General features: G+C 41.0%; 1 protein-coding gene across 16 annotated transcripts in view; it reads right to left on the bottom strand.

Annotated features, from left to right (window-relative positions):
- Positions 1-20,786, bottom strand: part of BPTF (bromodomain PHD finger transcription factor) — a 157,064-nt gene that overhangs the window by 108,786 nt on the left and 27,492 nt on the right. For all 16 annotated transcript variants that reach the window (XM_047709007.1, XM_047709004.1, XM_047709011.1 and 13 more), the window contains exon 2: positions 3,407-4,229. In XM_047709007.1, the coding sequence (XP_047564963.1) occupies positions 3,407-4,229 (823 nt within the window). The remainder of the gene's footprint in view (positions 1-3,406; positions 4,230-20,786) is intronic.

Here is a 20,786-nt window from a genome sequence, read left to right as displayed (position 1 = left end):
AGCTTCCATGCTACTACCTCCACAGCAAGAGGTCAAAAAGATGGTACAATAACTACCATGACCAGGTATGTGGGAGGTGGGAGGGCAAGACAAAAATATATACAAATTTAAAAAAATCATTAATCCAAATCAAAAGATGCAAAATAGGGGCGCCTGGGTGGCTCAGTGGGTTAGAGCCTCTGCCTTCTGCTTGGGTCATGATCTCAGGTCCTGGGATTGAGCCCTACATCGGGCTCTCTGCTCGGCAGGGAGCCTGCTTCCCCCTCTCTCTCTGTCTGCCTTTCTGACGGCTTGTGACACCTCTCTCTCTCTCTCTCTCTCTCTCTGTTAAATAAATAAATAAATAAAATCTTTTAAAAAAGAAAAAGATACAAAATATACACTTTAAAACTTCATATACTCTTTCTCTTACCAGTTTCTGAATTAAGGTAATAGACTAAATCCAAACATCTCATTTTTCCCCTCTTGAAACTCTCTTAGAACTGCTAAAGAAGTATTTGTTAAAACATTAAAGGCACAAGGATAGAGAAAATAGCAGAGACAACAAACAAAATTTGGAAGCAGGAGAAAGCAAATGAATGAGTGATAACTGCCATTAGCAGAGCCAAGAAAGCCCAAGGCCAAACCAAAAGGGTGACACTGAGAACCAATAATCACAGTCCCCAAAAGACACTGAAAATGGAAAAGGGTGCATCTACAACAAAAACTGCTTGAAAGCTGCTTAACAAGCAGATCCCTAGACCCTCTATACCCATCCTCTTCAGCCACTACATGCTTAGTCTCTAAAGGAGGGAACACTGAAGTTCTCCAGACTAGGGCTTACCAGTTCTCTGCTTAGGTGTGAACAAAGGTGCTAACTGTAGAGAAAATCAAACACTGAGGGGCTATACCAGTCAGATCCTCATGCTCCAAGTAGGACGCCAGAAAGGCCTCTCTGGGCCATCTGTCCAGTTCAAGAAGGATTAAAAACAGTGAGTGACATCAGTGATGCCCAATAAAATAAGAAAATCACCCAGTGGTTAAGCTCAAAATTGGTAAAGCCTACCCTCTTGCTCAGAGCCTCCAATCAGCTGTATAACCCCACAATGTTAATTAGGATTAGAAAATTATAAATTAACAATCTGAGGATGGAAGAGACCAAAACAAATCCCAGCAAGAAGCAACTGAGAAGAAAGAGAGACTATGCACAGAGGGGGGAAAAACACACACACACTCATACACACAAAAGTATCATTAATATCCTCAGAAAAGAGAAAAAACTATTCTATCTATGAAACAAAAACAGAATTTTATTACTTTTTTAAAGGAAGAAGATTCTAAGAACAAAAGAGCTCTTAGAAAATAAAAATATGATAGCAAAAAAAAAAAAAAAACAACCCAAAAAACAACCTAAATAATAGGAATAGGGCTGGAAGACTAAGATAAGGAAATCTAGAAAAACTGAGCAACACCCCCATACACACACACACATACACACTCTCTTTCTCTCCCTCTCTCTCACCCCAAAGAACAAAGACAAAGAGGAAAACTGGAGAAAAAAGATAAGAAAACAGAAGACCAAAATAGGAAGTCCAGTGTTCAATAAAATAATGGCACAAGCTAAATACAACAGGGAGAAGGGGAGGAGGAAGTCCTCAAGAGAAGTTCTCAACTGAAAGACTCAACCGCCAGATTGAAAGTACCCACCAGGGGCACCTGGGTGGCTCAGTCGTTAAGCGTCTGCCTTCAGCTCAGGTATGATGCCAGGGTCCTGGAATCAAGCCCCGCATCGGGCTCCCTGTTCAGCAGGAAGCCTGCTTCTCCCTCTCCCACTGCCCCTGCTTGTGTTCCCTCTCCAGCTGTGTCTTTCTCTGTCAAATAAATCTTTAAAAAAAAAAAGAAAAGAAAAAGAAAGTACCCACCAAACAACCAGTGGATGAGAAAAGACTCACACAACACCATACCACTCTAAAACTACAAAACACTACAACCAAAGAGGAGATTCCATAAGCTTCCAGATTAAGTCCAAACCAGTCACACACAATCAATGAACGGATTCAGATTGCTCAACAGCAACACTGCAAGAAGACAAATGCAAAAAAAACTCGGAGGATCTCTGCTTACTCTGTACCATTTTTATAATCAAAGGCTCAGCCACCTAAGATTCTTCTCTCTAGCTGGCTTGGCCTGCCCAGGTATTGATGGAGCTCTCGCTCTCTGCTCCATGCCCTGCTCTAATGTTTCATTTAATCCCACCACAGATTTTTCTGACTGGACCTAATTCTGAGAGCTGAAAGAAGGCTTTGAAGATTTCAGAAGCTGAAAATACAAAGTAGTCCAATAATTCTGATTATATTTCTACAAGATGTCAAAACCAAGTCCACACTACAAGCCTGCCCAACATATTAATGAGGGACAAGCTGTGCTCTTCCAGACTGCCTCCTGACCTTCCCACTGACCTGCCTGGAAGAGCCTCTTGGAAACCCTCGGAAAAGCAGAAGCCTACAACCGTGAGTCTGTTGAGCTTATCTCCTCCTCCAAGACTACAATCAATAATGACCTAACTGATCTTTCGTAAGACAGCTGGTTTACTCTTGTCAGCCCATTTTACGTATAGATATAGCAAAACTAAAGAGAATCAGGAAAATCCTAGCATCAAAATTAGGGTGGAGATCACCTCAAGGTAGGCTGTAGGGAACATAACCAGGGAAGGGCCCACAGTGGCATCTGCTAATTCCTACACCAGGAAATTAATACACTGGTGTGTAATTTTTCTTTTTTTTTTTTCATACATTTTTCTTTCTTTGCAATTTAAGAAACTTTAAAAAAAATTTTTTTTAAAGATTTTATTTATTTATTTGTCAGAGAGACAGAGAGAGATCACAAGCAGGCAGAGAGGCAGGCAGAGGCAGAGAGAGAAGCAGGCTCCCTGCTGAGCAAGGAGCCCGATATGGGACTCGATCCCAGGACCCTGGGATCAGACTCCAGCCAAAGGCAGCGGCTTAACCAACTGAGCCACCCAGGCATCCCAATTTAAGAAACTTTTAATGTGGGGCGCCTGGGTGGCTCAGTGGGTTAAGCCGCTGCCTTCGGCTCAGGTCATGATCTCAGGGTCCTGGGATTGAGACCCGCATCGGGCTCTCTGCTCAGCAGGGAGCCTGCTTCCTCCTCTCTCTCTGCCTGCCTCTCTGCCTGCTTGTGATCTCTCTCTGTCAAATAAATAAATAAAATCTTTAAAAAAAAAAAAAAAAAAAAAAGAAACTTTTAATGTACATATTCCTTCAAGTTAGAAATTGTTTAACTAGGTAACTCATTATTAAATCACAAAGGTTTATGTTACATCAGCAGCAGAGCTCTGTTTTATCAGTCATGAAGGAAACTGGCTTAATTCTAAATACATACATAAAGTAAGAACAGATTTACTTACATTATGAGTCTTCGGTTTAAGAACCAGTATTTCCTCCGACTCCTGTCATATCCAATAGGTTCATGTCGAATATATGGTTTGTTTTTTTGGATTTCAGCAACACAGTCAGTCACACCAGGCACCTTATGTGCTACACAGACTTCACACTGCCACTCATCCTCCGGGACCTCCTCAAGAGGTGGTTTCACACATTCCAAATGGTATACTGCCGAACATGTCTCACAGCAAAGCAAATCCCCAAGTTTGTGACACACCCGACAATGGTCGTCATATTGGATCACCCCCTCAGACATCAATTCCTCACGAGCAATATTTGTGGTAAGAAACTGATCAACTAAGAACTGCAGAACTTTGATTTTGTTCTCCACTGGTCCATAGGGATAGTCCTCTGCTTCTTGGTAAGGAAGAACATGATGGTACTCCTTATCACTCTCACAGTACACCCGCAGCACCTCTGGCCACGTCATCCCATCTATGAAATACAGCGTAGAATTAACGCTATCTTTCAGATCAGCAGGTCCAAAGGTAGTATTGGAAGTGTCTTCTTCACGCAAAACCGCTTTCAAAAGCACAACATGCATCTCCGCCATCAGTGTGCACTGCTCTTGACTCACGAGAGCTGCACAAAAGTCCTCAAAGCGAAAAGGAGATAACCTTAAAACAGTGCCAAAGTTCCGCAGTACCTCATAGATAGCAATAACATTCATTATATGCTCATTAGGCACCATTAAATCCTCAGAGGACTTGGGAAATTCAAGGGGTGGGATGTCTTTTTCTTCCAATATCGGAGAACGAGGCCGATGTACTCTTGGTTTTCGCCTACCTGTTAAAAAAAGAAAAGGCATAATTACATCAGTACACTGTGGTTGTTTTTTTTTTTTATATTTATTTATTTAAGTAAACTTTACACCCAAAGAGGGGCTCAAACTCACAACCATGAAATCAAGTGTCACACGCCCCTCCCACTGAGTTAGCCAGGTGTGCCACAAAATCAGTACATGGTTTCTAAAAACAAGAGTTTTCCTACCTGGACCTCAAAACATAGCTAAGCATACTTTTATTTTTCTAGTAACTGTCAAGTAAAAATACCAATGAGTAATGATTTAGTTCTAATTTTTACGTCTATAAAAAAATCTGAATTTGAAGTTTTCCCATTACATTACACACTATGAGTAAAAAAAATTGCAAGTATAATCAGTTCTCAATTATCTAGAGCGGTTAACTGGTGTAGAGCTAACCATGACAAGAAACGACTGTTTATGAAAGACCTCAAAGATCATAAATGAAAAAAAAGTCCCCATGTATGAGAAGAGACACAACAGAGCTCATACTCTGCCCACTGCGATTCACAAATGCCTCTCAACAACCAGACAGGAAGTCCTCTGCTGAAGCACCCCTTTTCCTCTGTCAGAACTGCTTCCTGAGAGCCACGCAGCAGAGGAGTTCCACAGTGAAGCACAAAGTTAGGGCTGAAACAGAAAGGAAGGAGGAAGTAGGAGAGGAGGAGAGTCCCAATGCTGGGAGAAGGAAAAAGGGAGGCTCAGGCAGGAAACAGACAACAGACAATGTACATTTTTTAGCAGTCAGTTGTAGTCAACTGTAGGTGCCTGTTCCCAATTTTTGAGATGTGATGTCCAAGAATATATATGTATACATATAAACATATCAATATACAGCACATCTGAGAACTTAGTTTGTACCAAGCATACAGTCCTCATTTAATTCTCTGAATGAGTCTATGAGGTTTTTTTTTAAGATTTTATTTATTTATTTGAGAGTGAGAGAGAGCAAGAGAGGGGAGAAGGTCAGAGGGAGAAGCAGACTCCCCATGGAGCTGGGAGCCCGATGTGGGACTCGATCCCTGGACTCCAGGATCATGACATGAGCAGAAGGCAGTCGCTTAACCAACTGAGCCATCCAGGCAGTGCGCTATGAGGTATTTTAATAAGCCCTGCTATACAAATAAGAAAACTTGTTGAAAGAAACAAGTTTCTGGGGCCCCTGGGTGGCTCAGTCAGTTGAGCATCTGCCTTAGACTCAGGTCATGGTCCCAGGGTCCTAGAATCGAGCCAAGTCAGATGGGCTCCATGCTCCGCAGGAGCCTGCTTCTCCCTCTCTTGACTGCTTGTGCTCTTTTGCTGTCACTATCTGTCTCTCTCAAATAAATAAAGAAAATCTTTTTTAAAAAAAAAGAAACAAGTGGGGCACCTGGGTGGCTCAGTGGATTAAAGCCTCTGCCTTCAGCTCAGGTCATGATCCCAGGGTCTTGGGATCGAGCCCCACATCAGGCTCTCTGCTCAGCGGCGAGCCTGCTTCCCCTCCTCACTCTGCCTGCCTCTCTGCCTACTTGTGATCTCTCTCTGTCAAATAAATAAATAAAATCTTTAAGGAAAAAAAAAAGAAACAAGTTTCTGCTAAATTACTATGCCTGAATTACTATTATTATTATACTTTCCAATGATGTTTACAGAACAGGAAATGTATTATTTAAATATCAGAAATAGGGATGCCTGGGTGGCTCAGTCAGTTAAGAGTCTGCCTTTGGCTCAGATTAGGGTTGCAGGGTCCTGGGATCAAGTCCCTCACTGGGCTCCTTGCTTAGTGGGGAGCCTGCTTCTCCCTCTGCCTGTTGCTCCCCTGCTTGTGAGGGCTCTGACAAATAAGTAAATATGGTATTTAAGAATAAAAAAATAAATAAAATAAATATCAGAAATAATTCTAACAAAATCAATTAACATTAAATTCATTTTTGTACAATTCACTTTTATCGATCATGATTTTGGGTTACTGGTAAATTCTTAACTGCCTGCTCCCTCCCCCAATCCTGAGCCCTCACTTCTGGCTTTGTCTCATTACCTGCAAACTAAAAACGTATATGGTATCAGGAGTAAAAAGCATGCTAAATAATCTAAAAAGTCAAGGTATTTTAATGTATACAATGCACACCCAATATTCATTCACTGAAAAAATTTTCCAAGTAAAAATATATCCATTACTTTCTGCAGAAAAATGTCCAAGAGATCATCCTGGGCCAGATATTGCTGGTGAGGCTATATAGTGAGAAAGGAGCCTACATCTCAGCAAACTTCCCAAAAGTGACACCAGGTACACAGATGCAGTTTTCACAGATTCAATTAAATCACATAATCACCATGACAGTAGGCATCATGATGGGTAATTCAGTCCATTCTACTGTCTCCTGGAAATCATTTGGGACGTATTTACATAAATATAAATGAGAAAGTAGCAAAAGGAATACCAAACCTAGAGGAAGTCCCTCAAATAAGAGAAGAAACAAAAGTCAGCAGAGACAAAACTGCTTATAAAACAGTCCCTGCATTCCTCTCAGATGTTTATGCAAAAGGCTGTCAAAAAGCATCCAAGGAAAGAATCTCAGAAAGAAAGGCTGGAAAAGCAGTTCTAGGACCAGAAGGATGTAGATGTCCTTAAATGTCAGGGTTAGGAGTCCATATAGAACTTTATACTGGCAGTTCCGAGGGTGGTTACAGGCTTTCTAAACAGGGCAGGGAAAAGGGTAGAATGTTCCAGAGAGACTTCTCTGGCTTCACTGCACAGAATGAGACCAGAAACAGGGCATCTTCTGCAATTAACCACAAGATGAAGACTGGGATTCAGAGTCTGGCGGTGAGAACAATAAAAAGATGGATACAGGTGACCTTACGAAGAAAGAAATCAACTGGTGTGGAATATACCACCATCACCTTGGGATGTAACTCCACATGTTATCATTTCCTGCAAAAGCTTATTCTAACCTCCCCAGGCTCTTCTGAATTCCTGTAGCCTTCTTCAAACCATGTTACCTTGTATTATATTACATTACCTTAAAATATAAGGATACATAATGGTGGAGGGAGCAGGCAGTTAAGAGTTTACCAGTAACCCAAAATCATGATTGATAAAAGTGAATTGTACCTGGTCACCTTTTCATGACATCTACGCCATCTCCCCAGCTGAACACCTAACTCTTATTATCAAGAGAATCTGAGAATTTCTTTTATTAGTTAAGTATTGCCCAGCATCATTCCCTAGAGACAATGTCCCTTCCCCCACACCATGTGACTCTGATGGGGTCCCCAATCACAGTATTCCATCTCCTCATCACTGGCATGGAGATATGACCCAGGGCAGCCCAGCAAGACTCTTTGCCTAGGATCTTATATTCAGATGATAAGTGAGAAGTGTCTGAAGCCCTTCCTTTCCATGAAGGAGGCCAGAGCTGTCTGTGGCTAACCCAACTCTACTTCCCTCATGGACGAAGGGAATAAGGATGATAGAAAGAAGCAGAAGTAAGATATGATAATTCTGGAGCCCTTAGTGGAATGTATCCTTTGATTTTCCCAGCTACAGAAACCAAAATCATTTCCCTTTTGCTTAAGTGAACACATTAGTTTTCTATCACTTGCAAATAAGAGTACTCATTAAAAAGTATGACACTGTATCCAGTAGGCTTTTTAAGAGAAACACAGTAATTTACTATTTAGAGTCTATCAATGAAAGTAGTTAATGTTAAAAAAAAAAAAACTGCTGCTAGTAATTTATTTGTAAAGCAGTAACAGAAATATTGTCTAAATTAATTTAATGTCTGATTTTTTAAATTATTTTTTTAGGAGGGGGTAGAGTGAGAGGAAGAGAGAGAATCCTAAGCAGGCTCCACACCCAGCACGGAGCCCAGTGCAGGGCTTGATCTCAAGACTCTGAAGTCATTACCTGAGCCAAAATCAAGAGTCCAAGAGCCACCCACACATCCCTAATGTCTAATATTAAAGCATCAGCTTTCACACATTCTGAGTTTGGATAACCATTGTACAGATGTGATCTTTAACAGTTCATTTAACTTTATATAATAAGCTAAAGTCTGTTCATTTTCTGTTGGTATTAGAGGTAAAAGGAAAAAGCCAAAAAAGGTCCATAAATTCTACACTCTACACATGTAGCTGGAAACCACAAAATACCTGGGATTGAGCCCTGAGTTGGGCTCTTTGCTCAGCGGGGAGCCTGCTTCCCTCTCTCTCTCTGTCTGCCTCTCTGCCTACTTGTGATCTTTCTCTCTCAAATAAATAAATTCTTCAAAAAATTAAAATTAAAAAAAATTAAAATTAAAAATTAAAAATAAAATAAATAAATCTTTAAAAAATCTTTTTAAAGTAATAGTTTCTGAGAACTGGGGGACAGGAAAAAACCGTTTTTTTTTTTTCACTTTTTTGTAACTTTCAGTATCACATGCATGTAATTTTATTTTAATAATTTAAAAAATATTGGGCAGTTATCTATGCACTCATATAAAACAATATTCAAATCAATAAAATGATGCTGCTACGAATGGCTTACTGATGGTTTTATATAACATCATTATGCCACATAACACAAATATAACATCATTATGCCAAATTCAAAGATTTAGGTTTACAGAACTGAGCACGGGTAAGAATATATAAAAAGAAAACTCAAAACTAAACCACATAAGCCCCTCAACTATCAATCATTAGTATTAGTGAGTCATTTCAACTATTCATAAATATGTATTTATAATGTGCCATTGAAGATGACACTATCATTTTCAACAATGATCTAATATCTAGCAGATAAATTATATTAATGTTCCTATATTTAAAAAGAAAGGATTGACATCAGCCTCACTAGTTATCAGGACAAGGCGAAGTAAAACCACAGTGAAATATTGTTTCATACTCATCAATGCACAAAAATTTTGAAATCCAACTAAACTTTTGGGAAGAATGAAGTACAATGGAAATACCAGTATACCATTATAGCACTATACACTGGGGTACTACCACTTTGGAGAGTCATTTAGTAATAGGTTAAGGTTATGCATATAACCACTAGAGAGCAGTTTGCATATTTTATGCTTACATCCCAAAGTAAAAAATACACTTTACATCCCAATCCAGTATACACAATAACAAAAGTTCTACAAAATACTACTCTTAATGTATGCCTTTAACATCTTCTCTTTTTTTTATTACTAACATATAACATATTGCTTTTTAAGATTTTATTTATTTGACAGAGAGAGACCGTGAGAGAGGGTTCACAAGCAAGGAGAGTGGGAGAGGGAGAAGCAGGCTTCCTGCTGAGCAGGGAGTCTGATACAGGGCTCAACCCCAGGACCTGGGGACCATGACCCGAGCTAAAGGCAGATGCTTAACGACTGAGCCACCCAGGAGCCCCTATCAATACAGAATGTATAATTTGTTTCAGGGGTACGGTTCTGTGATTCATTAGTCTTACACAATACATAGCACTCACCATAACACATACCCTCCCCAATGTCTATCACCCACCCACCCCATTCCCTAACCCCTTCCCCTTCAAAAACCCTCAGTTAAACCCCTCAGATAAACCATAATCTCAGGAAATAACCTGAGATTATGGTTTATCTCCCTCTCTGGTTTCGTCTTGTTTCATTTTTTCCTCTCTTACCCTATGATCCTCTGCCTTGTTTCTTAAAGTCCACACATCAGTGAGATCATATGCAATTGTTTTTTTTCTTCTGACTTAATTTAGCAGAACACCCTCTAGTTCCATCGATGTCGTTGCAAATGGCAAGATTTCATTTTTTATGCTGCTTAATGTTCCACTGTGTATCTGTGGACACACGCAATATATGTGGTATACATATATATACATGTATGTATGTGACACACACACACCCCCCCCACATCTTCTTTATCCATCCATCTGTTGATGGACATCTGGGCTCTTTCCACAGTTTGGCTATTGTGGAAATAACTGCTAAGAACATTGGGGTGCAGGTGCCCCTTTGAATCACTACATTTGTATTTCTGGTAAGTACCCAGTGGTGCAATTGCTGAGTCACAGGGTAGCTCTATTTTCAACTTTCTGAGGAACCTCCATGCTATTTTCCAGAGTGGCTGCACCAGCTTGCATTCCTACCAACAGTGTAGGAGGGTTCCCCCTTCTCCACATCCTCATTTCCTGACTTGTTAATTTTAACCATTCTGACTGGTGTGAGGTGGTGTCTCATTGTGGTTTCGATTTGTATTTCCCTGATGCCCAGTGATGCTGAGCACTTTTTCATGTGTCTGTTGGTCATTTGGATGTCTTCTGCCCATTTCTTGATCGGATTATTTATTCCTTGGGTGTTGAGTTTGATAAGTTCTTTATATATTTTGGACACTAGCCCTTTATCTGATATGTCATATGTCATTTGCAAACATCTTCTCCCATTCTGTTGGCTGTCTTTTGGTTCTGCTGCTGTGCAAAAGCTTTTTATCTTGATGAAGTCCTAATAGTTCATTTTTTGCCCTTGCTTCCCTTGTCTAGGAAGAAGCTGCTGCAGCTGAGGTCACAGATCGCTGCCTATGCTCTCCTCGAGGATTCTGATAGATTCCTGTCTAAAATTGAGGTCTTTCATCCATTATTTTAAAAAGATTTTATTGGGGTGCCTGGGTGGTTCAGTGGGTTGACCCTCTGCCTTCGGCTCAGGTCATGATCTCAGGGCACTGGGATGGAGACCCACGTCGGGCTCTCTGCTCAGCTGGGAGCCTGCTTCCCCCCCTTCTCTGCCTGCCTCTCTGCCTACTTGTGATCTCTCTCTCTCTCTGTGTCAAATAAATAGATTTAATCTTAAAAAAAAAAAAGGTTTTTATTTATTTGACAGAGAGAAACAGCGAGAGAGGGAACACTAGCAGGCGGAGTAGGAGAGGGAGAAGCAGGCTCCTTACAGAGCAAGGAGCCCAGTGCGGAGCTCGATCCCAGGACCCTGGGATCATGACCTGAGTCGAAGGCAGACGCTTAGCAATTGAGCCACCCAGGAGCCCCTGAGGTCTTTCATCCATTTTGAGTCTATTTTTGTGTATGGTGTAAGGAACTGGCCCAGTTTCACTCTTCTGCATGAGGCTATCCAATTTTCCCAACACCATTTATTGAAGAGACTTTTTTCCCATTGGATATTCTTTCCTTCTTTGTCAAAGATTAGTTGACCACAGAGTTGAGGGTCCATTTCTGAGTTCTCTATTTAGTTCTACTGATCTATGCTTCTGTTTTTGTGCCAGTACCATACTGTCTTGATGATTACAGCTTTGTAACAGAGCCTAATCTATTCTGTCAGATTTTAAAACATGTGGCTTGCAGTCCACAGCTTGAAAATCACTTCTCTAGAGAAACTTTACTCATGCCTATGCAGAATATTCGATATTGTTTAAAAAGCAAACTAGAAACAACCAACATGTGCATCAACGGGGAAAATTACATTGTGGAACATTCATTTGATAGGATTCTATAGAGTAGTCTTTAGTAATTAAAGGCTTCATAGGTCAGCATGAATCAATCTTAAAAAAAAAAAAAACCATGAAACAAACAAAAAAATTGCTACAAAAGGATAAACAACTTGAAACAATGCCATGCAGCTTTACCTACTGCATATGGGGAGATATACAAATACACATACATACGTACATATACCTACATGAAGTAGTATTTAACATAACCACAAGAATGTAATCTCCTTAGAGGTAGGAGTTTTCTTTGTGTTGTTTGTTGCTGTGGAGAGTGGCTGGCACCTAGTAAGATACCTAATATTTACTGAAAAAATTAGTAGTTTTTAAGTGCTAGCCCATACAATTATACAAGAAAATTGTGTCTCTACAATTATTTGCAGATGCTACAAATGCGTTTTTTTTTGAAGATTTTATTTGTTTATTTGACAGAGATCACAAGTAGGCAGAGAGGCAGGCAGAGAGAGAGAGAGGAGGAAGCAGGCTCCCTGCCGAGCAGAGCGCCAGATGCGGGACTCGATCCCAGGATCCTGAGATCATGACCTGAGCCGAAAGCAGAGGCTTAACCCACTGAACCACCCAGGCGCCCTAGAAATGTGCTTTTAATCCTCACTAAGTAAGTAAACAGAGGACTACAATGAGAACTCCTAAAAACAAACTTTGTACAGCAGAATCACCTAGAGAGCTGATTCTGATTAAAATAGTTTAACAGGTCTCAGAATATGTATTTCCCAGGTGGTGCTAACTGTGCTGGTCTGAGGCTACACTTTAAGAACCACTGCCCTAGAACTTAGAAAGGCTACCCCTCTGAGATCCAGACAAGCAATAATTAATACACATCAGATGAAATTCACTAATTCCAAAAAACCACCTTCAAGCCTTGCTTCTCAAAATGTGACTGGCATCATCTATGATGCTTGCAAGAAATTCAGAAGCTCGGACCCCAGGTCTACTACAGAAGGATTTGCAGTTTCTCAAAATCTTCAAGTGATTCATATGTTCATTGAAGTTTGAGAAGCTGCCTGAAATAGACCGTCATAAAACTAGAGATGCAGCAAAGTCATATGTAAAAGTAGAGGGCTAGCATGCTAACCAAATTTACAGAACCCCAAGTTAAGCTCAGTAATCTGTGTTTTTATCGTTATATATCCAGGTAATTCCTTTGCGCAGCAAAGTTTGAAAACTACTGCTGTAAAGAAATTGTATATTTGAAAACCATTGCTTTACAGAAATTGGATATTTCTTTTTTTTTTTTAAAGATTTTTTATTTATTTATTTGTCAGAGAGAGAGGGAGAGAGAGCGAGCACAGGCAGACAGAATGGCAGGCAGAGGAGCAAGACAGAGGAGCTCCCTGACGAGCAAGGAGCCCGATGCGGGACTCGATCCCAGGACGCTGGGATCACGACCCGAGCCGAAGGCAGCCGCTCAACCAACTGAGCCACCCAGGCGTCCCCAGAAATTGGATATTTCTAATATCAAACAGAGAGTAAGGCTTTTGTGGAAACTTAGGCAAGAAAATGAAGACATGACTAGAATAGGACTGATGTGAAAGAAAGCTGAAGCCTAATAATCAAAGACATTACTACACCTACAAAAAAGAAAATGCTAAAGGTAGAGAGTGGTCTGTGTGAATTCTAGGCAGAGAAAAAGAGAACCAAAGAGCAAGAATTTGTCCATGAATATCCAGCAGAGCCAAGGGAGAGAATCTCTCTCTTTTTTTTTTTTAAGATTTTATTTATTTATTTATTTATTTGACAGAAAGAGAGGGATCACAAGTAGGCAGAGAGGCAGGCAGAGAGAGAGTGGGGACCAGGCTCCCTGTTGAGCAGAGCGCCTGATGCGGGACTCGATCCCAGGACCCTGAGATCATGGCCTCAGCCGAAGGCAGAGGCTTAACCCACTGAGCCGTCCAGGCACTCCGGGAGAGAATCTCTTGACTGAATAACAAAGATTCTGGCCCATTAGATATGTTACTATGTAACAGAAGAATTGTGTTACTATGTATAGATACTTTAAAAAAAAAAAAAAAGACCTGGCACTTGCAAAACTTTCCACTCTTCTGTATTGCATAATAGAAGTCTAACTTACTAGGGTCTGTAGAGATGCTCTCTTCTTCTAACTCTGCAGAAGAACTGGTCAGCAGTACTCACCAAGTGTGAACTGTTGATAAAGGGCCCTTTTCTATATATCTAGGTTTTTAAAATATGCACCATCTGCATTTGTTTGGCTAATTTCTCTCTCTTTTTAAAAAGATTTTAAGTGATCTCAGGGATGCCTGGGTGCTCCGTTGGTTAAACGTCTGCCTTTGGCTCAGGTCATGATCTCAGGGTCCTGGGATCAAGTCCTACATTGGGCTCCTCGTTTAGCGGGAAGTCTGCTTCTCGCTCTGCCTGCTGCTCCCCCTGCTTGCTCTCTCTCTCTGACAAATAAATAAATGAAATTTAAAAAAAAAAGATTTTAAGTAATCTCCACACCCAACATGGGGCTTGAATTTACAACCCCAACCTCGAGTGATATGCTCCACTGACTGAGCCAGAAAGGCCCTCCTAATTTCTTTTTAAATTAAAAACAAAAACAAGGGGCAACCTGGGTGGCTCAGTAGGTTGAGCCTCTGCCTTAGGCCCAGGTCATGACCTCAGGGTCCTGGGATCGAGCCCAGCATCTGGCTCTCTGCTCAGCAGGGAGCCTGCTTCCCTTCCCCTCTCTCTGTCTGCCTCTCTGCCTACTTGTGATATCTGTCAAATAAATAAATAAAATCTTAAACACACACACACACACACACACACACACACACACACACACACCTCTATACATTCTAAAGAGAAAATGACTTAATTTGCTGAAGTTGTGAGAAATCCCCGACCTTTTCCAAGAGTCTGATCAAAGTCACCACTTCTCCTCTGTGCCTGCTGGAACTGTGCTTCTCTGGCACTCTGTAGAGTTCTTCATTATAGCTGGCGTACATCTGTATTACAGGTAATCATTCATGCGCCCCTATCTCAGTTGTTAACTTCCTTAGAGCACAAATGTACTAAAACGTTTTGTTCAACTAATGAAACCCAGAAGCAACACTACTTGCAGAAGGTGGAGGTCCAGAGGCAAAGTCATGCCAAGATTAAAACCCTAATGCCACTGTAGATTTTTCAAAACTTGGTTTATAAATTTTTATCATATTAATTCTAAGAAGAACATTTACAGAGTGTTTTCAGACTTCTAGACCTCATAACTCTATACAATGTGTGTTTCTGGAGGAAGAAAATATCATATTGTCTCCCTATTTCTAATCAGCAAATCTGAGAGAAAGACGGACACTCAGTATTAGTATAGCGGGTGAAGGAAGATTGCGTTCATCAGAAGTTAATACTCTAGATCTAAAAAAAACTAATTATTTAATCTACAGTTACACATACATAAACTACGAATGGCTTAACAAAAATAAGTCACCTATAATACATTCACTAGTCGTCTTTTAAAAATGATGAAACGTATTTGTCATAAATAACAAGGATTCCCCCCTTTCATCTGGAATAGTGTCCCATTCTGGTTCAGTGGGTTGAGCATGTGACTTTCCATCTCAAGGTCATGAGTTCAAGCCCCATACTGGGTAAAGAGCTTACTTTAAAGGGGGGGGGGGGGCACAACTAGCTAGTTCCAGTTGGAAGAGTGTCCCAACCCAGTTTCAAGGTTATTAGGCACAAGGTCATGCTCTTCCAGTGAGTACATTCCATTTGTCTCCATCCCCTATTCTTTCGTGACGTTAATAATATGAAAAACAGCAGCTAGCTTTCAGAGGGCTTCCAATATGGCAGGAAATCATGCTAATAAGCACATTTAAATGCATTATATCATTTTATCTTCAGATCACCTCCATGAAATAGGTACTAAATTTTATCCTTTTAAAGATACATACAGGGCGCCTGGGTGGCTCAGTGGGTTAAGCCGCTGCCTTCGGCTCAGGTCATGATCTCGGGGTCCTGGGATCGAGTCCCGCATCGGGCTCTCTGCTCAGCAGGGAGCCTGCTTCCCTCTCTCTCTCTCTGCCTGCCTCTCTGTCTACTTGTGATCTCTCTCTGTCAAATAAATAAAAATAAAATCTTAAAAAAATAAATAAAAATAAAAATAAAGATACATACAGGGAAGCCTGGGTGGCTCAGTCAGTTAAGCATCTGCCTTTGGTTCGGGTCATGGTTCCAGGGTCCTAGGATTGAATCTCACATCAGGCTCCTTGCTCAGCAGGGAGCCTGTCTCTCCCTCTGCCTGCTGTTCCCTCTGCTTGTGCTCTCTCTCTCTGACAGGTGAATAAATAAAATCTTTAAAAAAATTAAAAAATAAAGTGGACACAGAGGGGTGCCTGGCTGGCTTTTGGTGGAGCATGTGACTCCTGGGTCTCAGGGCTGTGAGTTTGAACCCCACCTTGGGAGTAGAGATTACTTAAAAAGAAAATCTTTAAAAAAACTTAATATAAATAAAAATAATTTTAAAAATTAAAAATAAAGATGCATACAGAAAGGCTAATCACTTGTCCAAGGGAACACAACAAGTATCACTGGGAGATAAAACTAAAACAAATATACCTCGGGGCGGCTGGTGCCTCAGTCAGTTAAGCATCTGACTTGATTTCAGCTCAGGTCATGATCAGGATCGTGGGACTGAGCCCCACATCAGGCTCCATGCTCAGAAAGGAGTTTGCTTGTCCCTCTATCTCTGCCCCTTCCCCATCCCCATCCCCCCAACCCTCACATGCGTGTGCACACATTCTCTCTCTCACTCTCAGGTAAATAAATAAAATCTTAAAAAACAAACAAACCAAAAATCCACCTGTCTCCTAAGCTTGTGCTCTTTACATTGACTTTCTCTCTTGTTAAAAACCACCTGAGCTGACCTCCCAGCAGAAGTGTATTTGAGAAGTAACAGATGTTCTTTGTGCAGGTGGGAGAAACAGCAGATAAAGGAGATCAATGACAAGGTTAGAAAGAATGAGCCCTGAGAGCAAAAGTTTTAACAAGAGCCAACATTTCGAGTGCTTAATAGCCGCGGGTAGGTGGTGGCTACCACACTGGACAGTACAGATAAGGAACATTTCCATCATCACAGAAAGTTCTATTGGTCAGCCTTGGTCTAGAAATCCATCTAGGGACTACTGCACAATGACTGGAGTTCAAACAACAACCGCACCAGGTTATTAACACAAAGCTAGCATATATTTAGTACCCTCTCTCTTTAAAACAATTGCAAAGTACTAAGAACACTTTCTATGGATTTCTAACAAAATAAGAATTCCAGTAAAACTGATATAAAGGGACGCCTGGGTGGCTCAGTTGGTTAAAGCCTCTGCCTTTGGCTCAGGTCATGATCCCATGGTCCTGGGATTGAGCCACGCACAGGGCTCTCTGCTCAGTGGGGAGCCTGCTTCCTCCTCTCTCTCTGCCTGCCTCTCTGCCTACTTGTGATCTCTGTCTCTCAAATAAATAAATAAAATCTTTAAAAAAATAAAATAAAATAAAACTGACATAAAAATGTAACATCATAAAAAGAAAGCCATATATTTACAGAGATGTATGAATTGATGCTCGGAAGACGCCCCCATCAAAACTGGAAGTAACCTGGAGCACCTGGGGGGCTCAGTGGGTTACAGCCTCTGCCTTCGGCACAGGTCATGATCCCAGGGTTCTGGGATCGAGCCCCAAGTCGGCTTCTGTGCTCATCAGAGAGCCTGCTTCCCCTCCTTCTCTTTCTACCTGCCTCTCGGCCTACTTGTGATCTCTGTCTGTCAAATAAATAAAAATCTTTTTATTTTTTTTATAAAATCTTTTTACTTTTTTTAAAGATTTTATTTATTTGACAGAGATCACAAGTAGGCCGAGAGGCAAGCAGAGAGAGAGAGAGAGGAGGAGGAAGCAGGCTCCCTGCTGAGCAGAGAGCCCGATGCGGACTCGATCCCAGAACCCTGGGATCATGACCTGAGCCGAAGGCAGAGGCTTAACCCACTGAGCCACCCAGGTGCACCAAATAAATAAAAATCTTTAAAAAAAAAAAAACAAACAAAAAGAAAAACTGGAAGTAACTTAAATATTCATCAGTACTAAATGGATAAATATAATGAAATGTCACACAGTATTTAAAAATTAACAGGGGTGCCTGGCTAGCTCAGCCAGCAGAGCATATGACTCTTGATCTCAGGATTATGAGTTCAAGCCCCATGATGGGCACAGAGATTACTTAATTAAAAAACAAAAACAAAACAAAACACCTAAAAAGGTATAAAAAATTGTTCTAATTTCCTTATTTTTAATTATTTCAATTACTTGTTTTAATTTTTTCAATATTTATAGCTAAAAGCCTGAATACAGAACAAGATAAAATAAAAAATATTCTAGGGATGCCTGGGTGGTTAAGCACCCAACTCGGATCTCAGCTTGGGTCTCGATCTCAGGGTCATGAGGTCAAGCCCTGTGCTGGGCTCCACACTAGGCATAAAGCCTACTTAAAAAATATATACAATATTAACTGTAAAAACTGACAAAACTTGAAAACATCAACTGATACATGAGCTATAAATCACTATAACAATTCACCTATTTTACCTAGCCTTGCTGAAAACATCTGCCACCTCGGGGCACAACATCCTACTTCAACTTCCTACTCTCACCTAGGACTCAATTTTCTTGAGCAGTTGTTCCTCTGCCATACACTGCTCTTACACGTGGGCATTGCACAAAGTTTAGTCCTCAGCAGATTCTCTCACTTTCCCTCAATTATCAGTGGACTCAATTACCACCAAAATATCAATGACTTCTAAATGGATTTCTCTACCCAGACAGACCGCTCTTCTAAACCCAATACATTATTTCCAACTGCCTATTAACTATTGCAACAGGATGTCCCAGGTAAACTCCACGATAGGAAATGAAAATGAGTCATAAAAATTTAATTCAAAGCAAAACTGAAAATGGAACAAAGATTTTGTAATAATTAACGATGCAATCCATATTAGGTGTCTGGGTGGCTCAGATAGTTAAGTGTCTGCCTCAGCTCAGGTCATGATCTCCAGGTCCGAGGATCAAGCCCCACATCGGGCTCCCAGTACAGTGGGGAGTCTGCTTCTCCCTCTCCCTCTCCTTTTGCCTCTCCCCCTGCTTGCGCTCTCTCATATGAATAAATAAAATCTCCCCCCGCTCAAAAAAAGGATGCAGTCCATAATGAAGATAGAAAAGTTATAAACCTCTTTATAAAACATAAATGTGGGACTCCTGGGTGGCTTAAGTCAGTTAGGCATCTGCCTTAGGCTCAGGTCATGATCGCAGGGTCCTGGGACTGAGTCCCAAATAGGGCTCCTTGCTCAGCAGGAAGCCTGCTTCTCCCTTTGCCTGCCACTCCTCCTGCTTGTGCTCATGCTCTCTCTCTCTCTGGCAAATAAATAAATAAATAAATTTTTTTAAAAGACTTATTTATTTATTTATTTAACAGAGAGAGAGAGAGAGAGAGAGAGAGAGATATCACAAGTAGGCAGAGAGGCAGGCAGAGAGACAAAGAGAGAGAGAGGAAGGGAAGCAGCTCTCTGCTGAGCAGAGAGCCCAACCCGGGGCTCAATCCCAGGACCCTGGGATCACAACCTAAGCCAAAGGCTGAGACTTTAACCCACTGAGCCACCCAGGCGCCCCAATAAAATATTTTTAAAAATAAATAAATGGGGCACCTGGGTGGCTCAGTCATTAAGCATCTGCCTTCGGCTCAGGTCATGATCCCAGGGTCCTGGGATCGAGGCCCACATCCGGCTCCCTGCTCTGCGGGAAGCCTGCTTCTCCCTCTCCTACTCCCCCTTGCATGTGTTCCTTTCTCACTGCTTTCTCTCTGTCAAATAAATAAACAAAATCTAATAAATAAATGTGATTGTTCCAGTTCCCAACTTTAAGCCTTTCAATGACTCCCCACCATACTTGCTTTAAAATCCAAATTCCCTCTGAGGCCTAAAGGCCTTATAGGAGCCAACCTCAGCTCCTTGCCTCCCTTCTGCCTCATCCACACTGGCCTCCTTGACCATGCAAAGCTCTCTGCCTCCCCACAGCTCCATTGCCTCCCCAAGACTGTTCTCTCTGCCCAGACTACTCTTTCACCCACTCTTTCAGATGCCGACTTGTAATTCATTCGGATCTAAAATTAAATGACATTTCCGCACAACTGAGAAAATGTACCCCTGGGGAGGGTGAGGTACAGGCTTCCAGCTATGGAATGAAAAAGCCACAGGGATGAAAGGTACAGCACAGGGAATATAGTCAATGGTATTATCATAGTGTTATATGGACAGATGGTAGCTATGCTTGTGGTGAGCCCTGCAGAAGGTAGAGCTGTCCAATCACTATGCTGTACGCCTGAAACTAATGCAACATTGTATGTCAACTGGACTTCAACTTTTAAAAGGTACTTCTATCATAAATTTTCTTCCAAAGTACCTGTTCTTTTCCCTCATAGAATTTTATCACATTTATAATACTTACATTATCATTCAATTAACATACGCTTCCACCAGACTGCAGCTTCCACAATGGACAGAACAATTTACGTTTTACTTATCAGGTCCTAGTACTTATTACGGTGCCTGGCACAAGGCAGATTACTGAATAAATAGTTGCTGCCACAGGGTGCCTGGCTGGTTCAATCAGTGGAGCATGCAATTCTTGATCTTGGGGGCTGTAAGTTCGAGCCCCACACTGGGTGTAGAGATTACTTAAAATTAAAAAAAAAAAAAAAAAGTTGCCACATGAAGCAATAAACCAAATAAATTGGCATCAAACTATATAAAGCTAAACTGTAAGAAATCCAAGAAGTGGACAGAAACAGAAGGAGACTTAAGACATTTCTTTAAAAATAAAATAAAAATTTTTTAAAAAGCACTTCTTTATGTCCTTAGCGGATCTAGTAGACTAAGTAAATAAACAGTTACATGGAATGCAGGTTGCAAATTCAAAAGTGTACAAAGAGTAAGTACAAGAAGAGTGAGCAGAGGACAGAGGTAATCCATACAGTCTATTTAAACTAGAACTAACCCGATCAAGAAAAAAGTAGGATATTATTCAGCCATAAAAAGGAATGAAATCTCGCC

The sequence above is a fragment of the Lutra lutra genome, chromosome 16 (assembly GCF_902655055.1).
Source record: "Lutra lutra chromosome 16, mLutLut1.2, whole genome shotgun sequence".
Taxonomy (NCBI): domain Eukaryota; kingdom Metazoa; phylum Chordata; class Mammalia; order Carnivora; family Mustelidae; genus Lutra; species Lutra lutra.
The sequence above is the reverse complement of the archived record's forward strand: the minus strand, read 5'-3'. Positions and strand labels throughout refer to the sequence as shown.